The 16,854-nt window shown below is 30.0% G+C and overlaps 1 protein-coding gene across 1 annotated transcript; it reads right to left on the reverse strand.

Moving 5' to 3' along the window:
• Window positions 1-2,593: 2,593 nt before the first annotated feature.
• Window positions 2,594-6,692, reverse strand: LOC129309899 (GDSL esterase/lipase 5-like). The gene is made up of 5 exons (XM_054951652.1): window positions 6,343-6,692; window positions 6,015-6,133; window positions 5,694-5,924; window positions 4,008-4,257; window positions 2,594-3,124 (listed from the first exon to the last, which is right to left on the reverse strand). Exons 1-5 carry the CDS (start codon window positions 6,623-6,625, stop codon window positions 2,829-2,831), a joined length of 1,179 nt encoding a protein of 392 aa, XP_054807627.1. The 5' UTR covers window positions 6,626-6,692; the 3' UTR covers window positions 2,594-2,828.
• Window positions 6,693-16,854: the final 10,162 nt, after the last annotated feature.

Raw genomic sequence — 16,854 nt, forward strand, 5'->3', positions numbered from 1 at the left:
CGAAAGGGAAGAAGCGAGATCTCCCAGCTTGCAGACGATTATAAAACTACTTATTTTGAGTATAAAAAATAAATTTTCGTCCAGTACACACACACACACACACACACACACCTCTCATACATGAGTACATACGTGTGAAAAGCTGTGTGTTTAATTATCCTGACCGAGGACGGCAATAATAATATGAAGATGTTCTTATCAATTATCTTCTTCAACCTTTTTTGTCAGGATTAGGATTTTTTTGCCATGATATCTACTAGCATTTTAAAAGTGATTTCAAGCGTAATGATATTTTATTTTGCTCCTATCAAAAGAATACATATTTATTTTGCATAGATCAGTCGATTTTCAAACCCAACTGTCTGGAGGCCAAACTCGACCAAATCATTGCTGATTTCCGCACCTTGTTATGTTATTGTTGATTTTCTGCTTAGTTGTGCACTCATAATATGCAATTTGATCGTAATAAATGATACAACTAATTATAGTTGCATTTTTTAAAGCTAGTTAGTCTGTTGGAACCTGTGCATAAAATAAGGGTACTTTCTAACATGTTACTTTTAACTAACTAAAACCAGTGTGAGCTAGTTATTGAAATAATAAAATTGTCTTAAAAATAATTCACTTTTTAATATTGTCCTTAAATTTTAAAAAAAAAATGATGATTTGATATGTCAAAAGAGCCTTTTTTGAAATTGAAATATCACACTTTTTTTAAGAATTTGTTTAAAGGTATTTTCAGAATTGTGGATCAAATATTACGAAAAACAAGAGAAAGTTACTTATACAAAGTACCAAAAAAACATTACAGAATGGAGGGTATTTTCTTAATACTTGACAAAAATTATACATCATTGAGGGTTGGATTTAATGAAAGAAGTTAGTTTCTCATGATATGTCAAAATAAAGTTTGAATCTTATTAGAAAATATGCCCACATCAAAGCATGCTATAATACTTGCTCCCTCAATTAAAAAAATACAAGGCATTTTTTTAAGATAAGATAGTAAAAAAAAATAAGGCATTTTAGGTTTTTGAAAATGCAATTACATAAGTTATTGAGTGCAATTAATAAGGATGTCTAATTAAAGCACTATAATAAATAGAGATAAATATGAAAATGGTGTATGATTTTAAAAATAATTGACTGATATGTTGAAATATAATTTGGTTGAAAGTATTTATAACACAGAATAGATAGAGTGTTTCAGTTTTAAAACTATAGAGTTCAGTGAGAAATACTTCATAACCAATATTTAAATTCTCGTCAAAAGAGGTGTTCATATTTAATATTCAACTATATTTCAAAACATAATTATGATTTATTTCTAATAGAATGATACTTATGTCTTAAACTTGTTGGCTACGCTCGAATTTATCTTGCCATGTGAAGGTAGGCATGACTCTTAGTAAATAATTGAAGGATAGAAAAGTAAATCAATCCTTAAATTATATTTAAGCATCCAAGATTCTAAATAATTTATTGGTGTAATTTTTTTCTTTTGAAAGCGTTTAATATAGCCCATGCCGTTAAGAAAAATTAAACTTCAACTATTAGTTAATAAAAAATAATCTAAAAAATTACAAAAAGGACCAAAAAATTACATACAAAGATTCAAAAATATACAAAGGGACTGATAAATTTAATTTATTGGACTTTGTCTGCATTTTTTGATGTTATTTTTTAGTTAATTAATGAATAAAATTAACTTTTGTTAATAATAAAGATTAGATATTGTGCAGAAAATAAGTTTAAGACCAGGTCCTAAACGTTCATAAACTTATAAATTAGAAGTTAATTTACTATTTTATGCACAATTTAAACATTTAATAATATTCGGAAGCCGCAAAATAAAAGAAGGGCAGGATGCTTCGTGGGCTGCCCAAGAACAAAATTAGACTGTGTGTATGCTTTATATTTTACATTGATATATATATATATATATATAATAAGTCTCCTATAAAACATTGATTCTTCAAGCAGATGGATCTAATCCTCCTGTCCCTCTGTTAATTTCAATTAAAATGTGCTATTTACTATTCAATTTCATCTTTTTTAATGTTAATCAGAACAATATTAACAATTTAATTGTTTAACTGCAGTGATTAAGCAAATAGTATTTGCTTTTTCGTTGATTAGAAATAACATTAGCATTGAACCTAAAAAAAAATAACATTAACATCTTATCTAGTATATTCATAAATAACAATTTTTATTTTTTAAATTTTCAGCTAAGAATTGTAAACTTTGTTTTAACCCGTCACAGCCCTCAATTGATAATTTTAATACCATTTAAGAAAAATCAACATGGACATTAAATATTAAAGTTAGTTCAAGTGGTAAAAGATTATTACTTTCCATATCTGTTTTTAAGGATAACCGATATAAAAAATATTTTTTACATTAGTTAAATAATTGAAAGCAAAGTCAACTTACTACATTTATTTGTTTTATATCTTTTCCCTTTTTAATGTAAAAAGTTCTTTGAAACTGATGTAATTTTTTTTCCCCAGTAGTGTAAGGGGTAGGGAGATTCATATCCTCTGAATGTATTTAAAAATATTTGAGTTAGTAAGCTGAAGTTCTTGAATTGGAAAAGTGTCATATACAAAAAGTATTGCAAGATTGAAAATTATTTAGTCCAAAGGACAGAAGTGACGGACGCGTGTATAGAGCTTGTAAGCACAACACACAGCCCAAACTCTATTCAATTGGGACATAGATCAAAGCTTTATTTGAGAGTGCAGAGACATTGGTTGATCGAAGAGACCAAATAAAATGCGAGAAAGTGTATATAATATGATTATTACTACGCGAAGATGCATGAGTCAGAAGTCAAATTGGTGTTGTGGAGCTTGATCGACGACATCAGCAATGGTGCGTTTAGTATTGGCGGTGAAGAGGTGGTGTAAGTTAAAGGGTGCGACGGAGGAAGGAGGGCCGTTCCAGAAAGTGAGGGCGAATTGGTGGTGAATGATCTGTGTTGGGTGGAATGAATCCCACCACACATGGTCGTTGACGTTGTCGCATAAGTTGTACTCTATCGTTTTCTTTGTCCCCCCACAACTGAAGATGCCCCCGTAGGGTCCACTTCCACAGCATGCCTTCTCTCCTTCCTTGAATCCTTCACCCAAACAAAAACGCATGTTTTCAGATTCACAATAGACAAAATCATGACTCGAGAGTTATTACGAGTGAACCCCTTCACATTTAAATCTGTTCCAATTCCTTTAACAAGAATATATACCCTAATACATGATTTGTGCTACGTGGCCAATGGATATACAGATTAAATCAATCGATGTACAAAATAGTAGACATATATGATATTTAAAAAAGTGATTTCATTTTTTCATCATTAATTTTTTCCCTATAATAAACATAATCTTGGAGACAAAAATGTCCTTTTTTAGAATCCTGTGATCAAAATTTTAATTTTCTTCGCACACATTGCATTGTTGGTGCTGATGTTTTGTGTCAGAAAAAGACTTACAAAATGCGTGCTTAATATTCTAGAATTCTGTGGCCAAGAAAAAAAAAAGAAAAGAAAAATAGAATTCAATGCACAGCTGTACATGACGGTGTCATTGGATATGGCAGAGGATAGAGGATAGAATAAGTCAACATATTATTGGAAAGTATGAAGCATGGAAAATCAGGTCATTTATTTCAGGCATAAGTGTAAATTGTTGTGGATATTTTATGATTAATTAAAGTGAACATCGTAATATCTTATTATTAACATTCCGTGTCATTTTGGCAAGGAACTGATCATTGAATTGATCAATGTGTTAATTCAAGAGTAATTAAAATTGCGATTAAATTGTGGTTTAATTGGTTATAAATAAAGTATTGCATTGAATCAATTAATACCCTAATTTAGTTAACTATCCATCAGTTTAATCAATCAAGTTGACTCAATTTTGAATATTATACATTTTATAACACATATAGCACATGATGTGGAAGAGAATTGTATATATTAATATGATTGAGAATGGACATACCGTAAGCAGAGGGATTGTGTATACGGTCATGAAGCCAGTCATAGAAATTGGAATTAGAGTAAGTGAAGCCCTGGAGGGCAAGTTGAAGGCTTGAGAGAATAGAAGAGAGGGCATGATTGTGGGCGAGCGCAAGAGCAGACGCTGCTTCCAAACACCCACCTTCAGTACTTAGAGCTCTCAGGGCAGGCAAACAACCCAAAGGGCCCAAACTTAAAAACCCGAACTTCCTACCTCCTTTCTCATACAGTCTCTGTGTGCCAAAACAATCATAGTCATTAACTAATAATTAAGGTTCCCTTTAGTCTTATAAAAAATGAGAATAGAATGAATTTAAATTAACCTTTTCTTTCATCATAAATATGATAAAATTTAATATTATATATCATAAATATAAGAATCATCACATTCTATAAAAATCTCATAAATAATAACTTTTAACTTCATGAATTAAATTGTCATTATCCATTATGAATATAATTCACTTATCACATTCACATTTTAATCATTTTATTTTTACTTTTATAATTTCAATATATTCCATTCCCTTTCCCTTCGAGCGACTGCCTAAATTGTACATAACTAGTAATGAAAAAAACTATGATAGAATGAAAAGGTTGAATAACGTACTTTAAATGGCATAAGGCAAATCAATTTTGGGCAAAACATCTTATATAAAAATTGGATCAAATTCTTTTGCGTGAACCAAAAATGGCCCTAGTGACGATAGACGGAGTAGTAAACCACATGTCTACAAGACCCAAAGGGCAGGCGAGGGTTTTTATTCTGCTGCAGAGAAGTCAGACGTTTATTGTATCAATGTTGTTATATTATTCAATAACAAGTTAATCAATAAATAGTATCATAAATTTTTATTTAAAAATTATTTTAAACCCTGAATTCTTAAAATATTTAAAATAAACTTAAAATTTTTAAACTTGTAGTAAAATAAATCTTGACCACTGACTTTTTTAATATTATTATTGTCAACGCGGGTATTGTAATGGTCAAAATTAAATTTATAGAAAAATAAATCCTAAATAGTATCTACATGAATAGCAATAGTGTTAAAAAGTTAGCGATCAAGGTTTATTTTACTATGAATTTAAAAGTTTAGGGCTTATTTTATATATTTTAAGAGTTCAGGATTTAAGGTGATTTTTGAGCAATAATTCAAGATCCTATTCACTCATTAATCCTTTAATAATTATAATTCTTCTTTTGTATCTGTGGGGCGGCAACAAAAAAGTTGCATTCACTTTCTTTTCTTTTCTTTAGTTTTTAAAAAATAAATTAGATCTTGTAGTTTTAATTCAGTGAAAATTCAATATTAAAATTTTGACTTAATGCAATCAAGTTTCTATGATTCTAACTCAATTAAAATTTAATTTTAGAATTATGACTTGATACTACAAAGTGGCTACATATAAAAAGATAAAATTTTCAAAACTAAAATTATTTTTTAAAACTAAGAGACTAATATTTTAAATGATTAAAATTACAGAAGCACTAAATTAAAATTAAGGGAATGAGTTTTAATTGAGTTGAGAGTTTAAAAATTGAGTTATAAATGTAAGTATTGTTATTTTTTATTTTTTTTTTTCGTCCTATCCAATTCGTGGGCAAAACCAATTCTAAAATTGATTTGGTCGTTTAGTTTACAATAATGAATCTAATTTATGGGCTTACTTGGACTATCTGGGTCAAGTTGCCAACGACCATGCCAACGTACTGCTCAGGAGTGAATCTTTTCTGCATCTTTGGATTGCCCAGATAACCGCCCATATAATCGTTGCTCCCAATGCTAATGAAATAAACCGCTTCTTCTACTATTTCTTTCGCCCTCTCCTCTCCCACCGTCTCCACCAATCCCTTCCTTACTTCTTCAAAGTTTTTCACTTGTGTTTGAAGATCAATCACCTGATTATAAACTCACAATCTAATCTATAAATAATTAAGAACCATATATATATATATATTACAAACAGTGTGTATATACTCCAAAATTACCAGCCCTTGATTGGTTTCTGGCAGAACACCGGCCCCTCCAGAAGCAAAGTTGACACCGTTGGTATGATCAGCAGATCGTTGTAAAAATGGAGGAATCAATGGCAGATTGGCATATTCAGCTGTACGCATATCAGCAATCAGTACAAATTTAGCTAAATAAGCATCCATCGATTAAACTTAAATTTGAAGACAAATCTAATTCGTCTCTTGTTAACTGTTTCGTTCATTTGATTGTTTACTTGACGAGGACTTGATCATAAATTGGACTGACCAGTTGCGACGATGAATGAAGCATATTAAAAGAATGAATGATGGATGTGGTAGGTACCGATAAAATCCACAATAATGCGGCCATCAGAGAATCTTCCAGTAGGTCGTTCAAAGAATCCGTTCTGCCCGTATGGTTCGTAATCTGCTCTGTTCTCTGGGCTTGTTTCTATGTAATTATTATTGCCAGAATCCACAGTGGAATCTCCGAAAATGAAGAAGGCGCTACTTCCTGCAGTCTCGTGTGAGACTGTGTCCTCGCTATGTGAGGGCCTGAAACTGAAACAAGCAATTAAGGTCGTGCACAGAACAATGCGATTCAGATAAAAGCTTAGATTTGCCATTGATTTCTCGAGCTAGCTCATCAATCTAGTTGTATCAATCACTGATCATCTCTCTTATGGCAATGGCTTTTTCTCTGACGATGCCACCAATGTAAGGTGGTCCAGCTGGCAATTATATTTGGGCATACAGCTCACATGAGGCGCTGTTTTTTTTTTTTTTTTAAAAAAGGTTCGATTATTTTTATCTCTTAATTGTATGTAAAAGATTATAAATATTTTTAAATTTAATTATGAATTAATTATGTTTCATTATTTTAAAAATTCCTTCCACCATCACTTTAATGATAAAAATACTTAATGTCTATTAATTATTAATTAGTTCCACTAATAAAGACCAAATTGATAACTAAAAAAATTTTACTCATTTTTTGTAATTGTTAACACCTTTTTTCTATTATTTCTTGATTAACTAACAATTAAAATTAATTTTTGTTAATAGTAGGTGTTAGATTGCACCATTTTAAAAATTGAAAAAATGATATGTATAATAAATAAATTAAGGGTTTATAATGTTATCGGACCTAAAATTTAAAAAATAATTTATTTATTTTCTTTTATTTTTTTTACATGGATGAAATGTAAATTTGCAATATTTTTTTACTCATATTTTGCGAACTTGTGATCGATTATATATTTATATCATTGGCATCAACAATGGCGACGTTTTATATTGGCTTGGTGGATACCGACGTTTTATCACTGGAACATCATTTTGTGATTGTCGATGTGTGTATGGGTTTGTGCTATGCAAGGTATCAATTAAGGTAAATCATTCACGGTAGCATACTTTAAAAAAAAAATACATGTTTTTTCCGCGTAGAAATTTTGTTTGGTTAATCACACTTCTGGAATGGTCCTCTCATAAATAAGAAAAGCAAGACAACAGTAATCCAATACTAAGCTCAGGTCAGATAATAGTGGAAAATAAATGGCCAAAGAGAACGAGAGAAATATTTTAGAGAGAAGTTGATAAAAAAAATCATTCCACACCCCTGCCTTGCGCTAGCCAAGTAGCCATGATTACATAACCATTTACTCCCCAGACTTGCATGATTTCTGACGTGTTTCGGTGCTCTCGCGCGCATTTTCTTCAGAGCTTGCCTCCTTCTTGTATTTTTCTGTCATGTCATGTTGCGTTTGCCGTCGTGCTGTGCAAATACAAGGTACGTAAAACCGGACCGGTCATTAAACCGGTCATGGCACTGGGTCACGGGTTAGTGGTTCAATCAGGGTTGAACCGGGGGTTGAACCGGTGGCAAACCGGTCATGATTAAAATAATACAATTTAAATAAAAAGACATTAATTATAAAAACATTCAACCAAATCCAACCACTCAAAAGTCTAACAATAATAAAATACTATATTTTTGGACTTAGCATACTCTATCTCTAATTTTTTATTTTTTGACTTTAATTTTACTTTTTTTTGTTATTTTTTTCCGAACTCAGAGCTGTGAAAAATTAAAAATGAAAAAAAAAAATCAAAACGACGTCGTTTTGGGGTAAAAGTCTGAAAAAATATTAACCCGGTTAACCCAGTCAACCCACCGGGTTATCCGGGTTATACCGGGTTGAACCCGGGTTGACCGGGTTACACCGGTTCACTCCTTCACCGGGTTAAGTGCAAACCCAGACCGGACAGGGGACCGGTTCACCGGTTTCCGGGTTGACCCGGCCGGTCCGGTCCGGTTTTCAATACTATGCAAATAACATAACGAGAAAGTATCATTTTTTTAATAATTTATTTAAAAATAACGATCAATAAAAAATTAAATAAATTCAATTAAATTGAATTAAAATATAGCTAGGTAAAAATGATTTGCAAAATAAATTAACATTAAAAAATAAAGAAAAGCAAATTATTCACAAACTTCAAACATAAAATGCAACCTATGATTATTTATCCCTATTACATTTCATAATATTAAAATTATCTTCTTTTATAAATGCTTTTAATAAAAACAAGTGCTAACTTAGAGTTCTAACAATATTTGAACAAACTTTTTTAAGTTATAAATAAGTATTTAGTTAAATTAATTGTTTAATCTCTTATTATAATTAATAAAACTAATTTTAAACACCAGCACTTATGTGACTATACAAGGTTAGCAAGTATATTCCCATCTCACCAACAAAACCATCCATTCAATAAGTAAAATTCAAGTTCTTGCACTATTTTACTCAATTTTTACATTAAACTTGGCTCTCTCAAGTATCAATTAAGTAAATACAACATCTAAATAGTAGCCAAACCACTTGAAAACATTAAGAAAAGAATAATATATATATATATATATATATAATCATAAAAGAAAGGAGGAACTTAACGTTGATCCATACAAGAGTTTCAAATAATCTTAAAACAAAGAGTTTAGCTATTCACAATAATCCACAAGTTATAAATACACAAAATCTTTGAACCCATTTTAGATTATAAGAGAGAAAGGGAAAATGAATAGAAAAACAAAAAAAAAAACGAGCTTCAAATGTCTTTAAAACTTCATTCCCTTGCTCCAAGTTCTTCTAATGCCTAAACCTTAGCATAACCAAGCTCTGAATGTGTCTTAAAGTGAGTAAAATGCGTTATGGGTTGAGCTTTCAGCATATATGCATTTTATCCAAATATTTCCAGATAAATAAATTTGAGTATTTTCCTGACAGTAGTGAAAGTCATGACTTTGACAATTTTACATTATTTTTGTTGTTAACGCAGCCTAGCCTTTATGCACTTGATTTCTTCATCAAAAAGCTTTCCAAAAGTATCAACAAAAGTTCATAAATGCAACTAATCAAATATTAAACCAAAATAACACAAATTTAGCTCAAAATATCAAATTAAAGTGAAGTACGCAAAGCCAAAATAAAATGCATATTTTCCTAATGTGGGTAGTTAAATATACATAATTAAACTAAAATAGATTAGAATATAAGAGACATATGATGAAATGACATGGAATTCTAGATGTTAACATTGATTCACTAATGTTTGGTGATACCATAACATTACCCTCCATATCAAAATTAACCTCCTCCTCAAGGTTAAGGTTAGGAAAGTGCTCCTATAAACAAGAAACATTCTCCTAAGTAGCAAGACTAGTGGCTTCCCATTGAACTAGTGCTTATGGAGTTCGAGTATCTTAGGACTTGATGTTCCTCACATCGAGTATCTTTTTAGGTTAAAGTATTGGACTAGCATAAGTGATAACTAGTAGAATTGGGAGTATATATTGGGAAGAAGGCTGTCCACTACATCTTTTAAGCAATGACACATGAAATACAAGGTGAGTTTGATCTTCAATGAGGAGGGGCAATTTATAAACTATTGAACTGATCTTTCTAACAATCTTGAAAGGACCAAAATATTGCATGTCAATTTTTTATTCTTTTATGGCTTAAGATAGTATTGGCAATAAGGTGGCAACTTAACAAAAACATGATCTCCCGTAGTATAGTGCACTTCCTTATCCTTAGAACTAGCAAAACGCTTCATCCGATCTTGCGCTTTATTCAAATGCTACTTAAGTTGAGCTAGAACATAATCTTATTATTGTATCTATGCACGCAGCTCAAATGGAATAAGGTCAGTAACAAAGCATTTAATAATTGACAGTGGATCCTACCTATATACCACCTTAAATGGAGGCATACCAATGGCTGTTTGAAAAGTAATATTATACTAATACTCAGCCCAAGAAAGAAATTCAACCCATTGATTAGGACATTCATGATAAAAACACTGAATGTGCATTTCTAAACACTTATTAAGAGCTTTTAATTATTCGTGGGCTTTTGGGTGGCAAGTAAAGCTTATGTTCAAACTAGTTCATTAAGAATTGAATAAATGTTGTAAAAAATAACCAATAAAGACTTTATCTCTATCAAAGACAATAGAGCAAGGTACGAAATATAGTTTCACAACTATTTATATAAATAAATTAGCCATTCGAGATGCAATAAAACTGGATTTTAAAGGAGCAAAATGCCCATGCTTAAAAAAATGATCCACTGTAACAAATATGATAGCTTGCCCTTTCAACGTAAGCAACTCATTTACAAAAGCTATAGCAATATCTTTCCAATCTTGATCAGGGATGGGTAAAGGACTTAGAAGCCCAACAAGATAAGTTCGGGCAAACTTTGCTGAATAAAATAGTATCACCCTAAAAAGACATTTAGTATAATGCTGAATAAAAGACATTTTCTAAGCTAGTGAAATGTGTGAAATTTTTTCTCAACTTTTAAATTCACTGCATCTCAAACTCCACCATTAAATAGTAGAAAATGGCCATTACTTTTTAAGTTGTGGTGTATCACCCTAAATTTTAAAACTTTTTTTTTTGCAAATTAATTGTTTGGATAAACTATTTTATAAATTTTAAACTCTTATTATGATAGAAAGATTCAAGCATCATAAATTTATTTTACCATAGTAATTAAGAAAAGTAATTATTAAATACTTCAAGAGTACACCTCTATTATAATTCAAAGTCATAGTCAAATGAGCAACACTTCACAAGCCATACTTGTACTATGGATACCCGACTTGGGCCCCAAGTTATACTTTTTTAGACACCAGTTATCACCAAAAACTACCAAATAGGGGCATGCTTAATTGAAATTTTACTTTATAAATACTCAAGGCCATGAGAGACAGATAGAGTTCTTTCGACATATAAAGTACAATAATAAATAGAGTCTACATGCTCAATATATGTATGCGTGTGCGTGTGTGTGTGTCCATTTTAGGTTAGCATAATATACATCATTAATGAAAATAAAAAGACTAAATTAGAAAACGGTACCTCATACACTGAATTATGCTTCAATTACTTCTCCGACTATACTCACTTATGAAAAAATTAATAACCACAGGAAATGAGACTTAAAAGTCTCGATAATCAAATATTAATATGTAATGATATATATGAGGCAGTTAATCATGTGATTGCTATGTGGGCAGAAAAAAACAATCTAAACAATTATTGAATTAGCTTGTCTACACCTTGTATCCCTCCTTACACCATGCTTAGATGTCAAGTCACCAAGTTAAAGGTGAGTTAGACTAAGCTACAAGCCACACTTTAGTTTCAATAAGGGCTTACCACATAGTGATTCAACTAGACAAGAATTCCTACCGAACAATTTTAATATATTTCGACTAGTCATGCATTAATAATAGCCAAAAAAAATCATTTGGCACATTTTTTATATCAACTAGACAATTTATCTCGTATTTTCAGGAGTGCCAATATTCACAAAATAGTCGTAATATAAATTTAACCCACTTGACAATTATTTTTAAACAAAAATATATACATACATATTATTTCTCTACAAAAATCAATATTTTTTAAATAACAAAACAAATACATAATTAATCACACACACAACGTCACATATTAATAATGGTTACCTCATGTCTTGGATAACATGTTCTCCTATACCACAACTTTTTTACCACTCTTTTGGAACACACAATCTACACTCTCATTTAATAATATATAGATAATATTAATTTCATAATACTAAATATTAATTAATAAGTAATTCTAATTTAAATAGTTAGAAAGATTAGGCTTAATTTAGATATTAACGCTAATTTTGAATTAGTATCTCATTTAATTTTCTAAATTACTTTATGAAATTCTCATGCCTTAATATACTATGTCTAGATTTTAAATCAATCATAATATCAAAATTTCATTAATTTATTTTCAAAAATTTGTCCAAAAATAAATTCAAAATTCAAAAATTACCCTCAAGCCTTAAATAACAATTTCATAGCCTTAGAAACATTCATTTATACTTAAATAAATATCTAATAATTAGAAACTTATCCCAACATCTCAGATATAACATAAATTTAATCATATAGGTTTAAAGTTTAACTCAAAAATTTTCAAATGTAAGTTTCAACCTCAAAAAAATATTTTATAGTATTTATTATACCTTAAGCAACCTCAACATTTATTTTTGAATCAACATACCCTCATATTAACTATCTTATAGAAAAATCATAATAAATTTTTTTTTTCTATACATCAAAATAATACTATTATTACATAGTACTAAATGAGTAAAAATATTCATGGAAAGACATTGAAAAATGAAAGTCATTTTGTACACCTAAATGAATTAAAAGTTTAAAACTTTACCTGAATAAAATAAACATTGCTGAGTAGAAGTTGAAATGGAAAGAAAAAGGAGAGGAAAAAAGTTGTGTGTAGAAAATAAGAAGGGAAAATGGCATCAAGGCCCTAAAAAAAGTTTATTGTATTTAGGGCCTAAATTAATCTAAAATTGTTCTGCAGGTCTTGAAGCCCCAATTGCAATATTTTTTCAGAGTAAAAATAGTATTTTGCCTTTTGTTTGATTTAAATTTAGAACCTGCATGAACCCTCAAAGCAACAGAATAAATAATGCATGACACAATATCCACTATACATAAAACGATGTCTACGCATGCTCAACAGAAAGTCCATGCATTTTGAGTATTTTACTAGCCTAAACTCTAACAAAAATGACTAGGCAGATCATGCATAATACAATATCTATTATGCATCAGACTATGTTCACGCATGTTCAACAAAAAATCCATGCATTTTGAACATTTCACAAGCCTAGGTTCAACAAAATAACTGGTTAGGCAGACCATGTATAACACAATATCTACTATGCACAAGATAATATCCACACATGCTTAACAGAAAGTTCATGCATTTTGAGTATTTCACTAGCCTAGGTTCTAACAAAAATGACTAGGCAGACCATGCACAACACAACATCTACTATGCACCAGACTATATTCACACATGCTCAACAAAAAATTCATTCATTTTGAATATTTCATTAACCTAGGCTCAACAAAATGACTAATTAGGTAGATCATGCACAACACAACATCCACTATGTACAAGATGATGTTCACGCATGCCCAATAGAAAGTCTATGCATTTCTAGTATTTCACAAGCTAAGGCTCAACAGAAATGACAAATTAGGCAGATCATGCACGACACAATATTCACTACGTACAAGATGATGTCCACACATGCTCAACAAAAAGTCCATACATTTTCAATATTAAAAAGGATAATTACATCAGAAATGTAGAATTTTATGTTGGTACTGGCCTAGGTACCAAAACAAGTACCTGCATGAAATTTGTCATGATATTTTAAGTCTGATATGTACAAAAGCTAGTCATTATATTCAAAATATCTAACAGTTGCTTCTCTATATACAAAAAAAATATCTGTGATTCTCAATTATTTAAAAAATATTATTTGAAAATGCTTCTATATACATAATTATAATTGCCTATATACATAAAAAAGGAACAATGTGACTACTTCTCATACTGGGTTAGGATTCTTACATGTCTTGCTATTGTGTCCAGCCTCCCCACATCTTGAACAATGATAAATCTTCTTTTATTTTAATCTGCAATGAACAAATTAATTTAGATAAATGTCCACATATAGAATCCCAACTTTTATTTTACACAACTCAAAGTTAAACATAAACAATTCAAAGTTCATTTTTGCACAGCACATGTTCCAACATATTTGACAGCATATTTTTTTTTTACATTAGGAGTCATATTTTATTCAATTCACATATTAAAGTTAAATATGAACAAGTCAACCATCACTATTGTATAACAATTAATCCACTCTAAAACTTTTACAGCCAACTTAATGGTTTAGTAACCTTTAGATTATATTAGTAGGTTAGACTTAATAACATGCACAAGTAGGCAAACAATATATAACAATACCCACTACAACATAAGGTTCATATATTCTCAACTGAAAATCCATACGATTCTACTTTATCAGTAGGCTAAACTTAATAAAATGCTCAAGTTAGGTAAATAGTGCACAACACAACATCTACTATGCATAATACAAGGTTCATATATTCTTACCCGAAAGTCATGTGATTTTAATTTATCATCAGACTATGATTAATAAAATGCACAATAGCTCAAAGTTCATTTTTGCACAACAAATACTCCAACATTTCTGATAGGAATTTTTTTCTCATTGGATCATATTTTATTCAGTTCACATATAAAAGTCTAATATGAACAAGTCAACTATCATTATTGTATAACAACTAATCTACTCTAAAAATTTTATGGCCAAAATGGTTTAGTAACTTTTTGCTTAGATCAGTGGTAGAATCACAAAATAAACAAGTAAACTTGTAGGCTTAAACATTTGTGCTTCACACGAGAGACCTATTACAATTTTAACAACTAAAAAACACACATGCATCGAATCAATAAGGGAGAAACAAAATTGAAGATTCTTACCTTTAAACAATAATGATAGAAGCTTCAAGAAACAGATAATATCGTTCGAATAAGGAAGACAAAGAAGATTAGAAATGGTTGGCGATGTGTAAGGAAATAGAGGAAAAATCATGAATTATGCTTTATCTATCAACACCCACGACTTCCACACTCATCTATGCCTGCAATGATTAATAATGACAGTGCAATGATTGGTGAAATGAGAAAGAAGACAAGAAAAATAGTGAATCATGTTTCATTTGCTCTGTTTATTTGAATGTTCGTGCATCATTTTTGGTTCAAATTAAACAAAGGGCAAAACAATATTTTTGCTCTGAAAAAATATTGCAATTGAGGCCCTAAAGCCTGCAGAGCAATTTCAGATTGATTTAGGCCCTAAACATAATAAATTTTATTTTTAGGGCCCTTAATACCATTTTCCCAAATAAGAAAGGAGGGAGGGTATTTATAATAGAATGTGGGTCCAACAGTCATTTATTGTTGTTATTATTATTTTCAAACTGAACAAATTTCAAACTAAAGAAACAAAATTTCCCAACAACTTTTTGGGTGGCTTGACATTTTTTTAATATATCTATATTAATTATACTATAATAAACATATCATGTATGAATCTGAGCTTAAATTTAATCCACATTTGAATATTTAGATATATGATGAACTCCAAATAACATCAAATACAAATTTATTTATTCTAAAACTCAAAACAATATGAATTTTTAATTTTAACTATTCAACAAAAACTGAAATTTCACAATTTATTTATTATTTAAGAATCATGATGTTACATGTGAGGCTTACTTTTGTACATTTCTTGAATTTATAGTTTATGATACTATCTATGTATTAGTTTAGGGATATAACACTCATTGGTCGTTAACCCTTAAAAGCATATGCTTTTTAATTTTGAAATTATTTATAGTTAAATTCTAGCCCTCTCACTAGTTGGAGGTGACATGTTTTCATGACATAACCGTGAAGTCATTAATCGTTGGACCTTTTAGGCCCGGCTGACTGGTGCCACGGTGTTGGTGTGAGCATTCATTTTTTTTTTATTTTTCACTTCTTCACGATCGCTTGCTTATTCTCATTTAGTACTTTTTTATTCGCTTGGCAACCATTACTTTTAAAGCATAGAGCGTCGGACTAAATTGAGACAGTAATTTACATTTTATTGGTCTGAATGTAACTGAATTTAACAAATTATGGTTGTATCGATTTTAATTTAGTTATTATATTATTAATCACATATTAATTGTCTTGTACAAAAACAAGATTGAAAGCTGTTATATAAAAAATAAATTCCAAAGAATAATAAGATTAAGAAGGAAAAAGTATGTTAGTAAAATAGATTAGAATTTGATGATTACACTAGTGAAATTTTATTGCTCAACCTAGGGGCAAGCAAAACTAAAAAAACTAAAGACTGGACAAACCAAATCACATTGAATTTGATTATATGATCTAATTTAATTTGTTTTTTCAGAAAAAATTGACCCATTCAATTTGGTTTAACTTGACTCTCTTAAAGGCAAATAACTTGAATAAAGCGAAATATTCTCTTCATTTTATTTTGAAAAGATTAACCTTTTCGTCTTTCAACTTTTAAATCACTTATAACTCAGTTTTTTAACGATGATTTATCTATGATTTAGTCTCTCAACTTTTGAATCACTTATAAATTAGTCTATTAACTTTTATTAATTTTTTTTCATATTAGTTTATATCTCACATCAATGAGTAAGAGGAGGATATTTTAAAATGATATATGTATATTTTTTTATTCCTCTTATTTGATAAGAAATTTTTTTAAAACAATTAAAAAATAAGGACTGAGTTATAGGTTAATTAAAAGTTGAGGGGCTAATTGCAATGAGTTATAGTCGAGGGACTGAATCGCAGTGGGTCGTA

Source organism: Prosopis cineraria, unplaced genomic scaffold, assembly GCF_029017545.1.
Source record: "Prosopis cineraria cultivar Desert tree isolate PC_DT_omini unplaced genomic scaffold, ASM2901754v1 PC4, whole genome shotgun sequence".
Taxonomy (NCBI): domain Eukaryota; kingdom Viridiplantae; phylum Streptophyta; class Magnoliopsida; order Fabales; family Fabaceae; genus Prosopis; species Prosopis cineraria.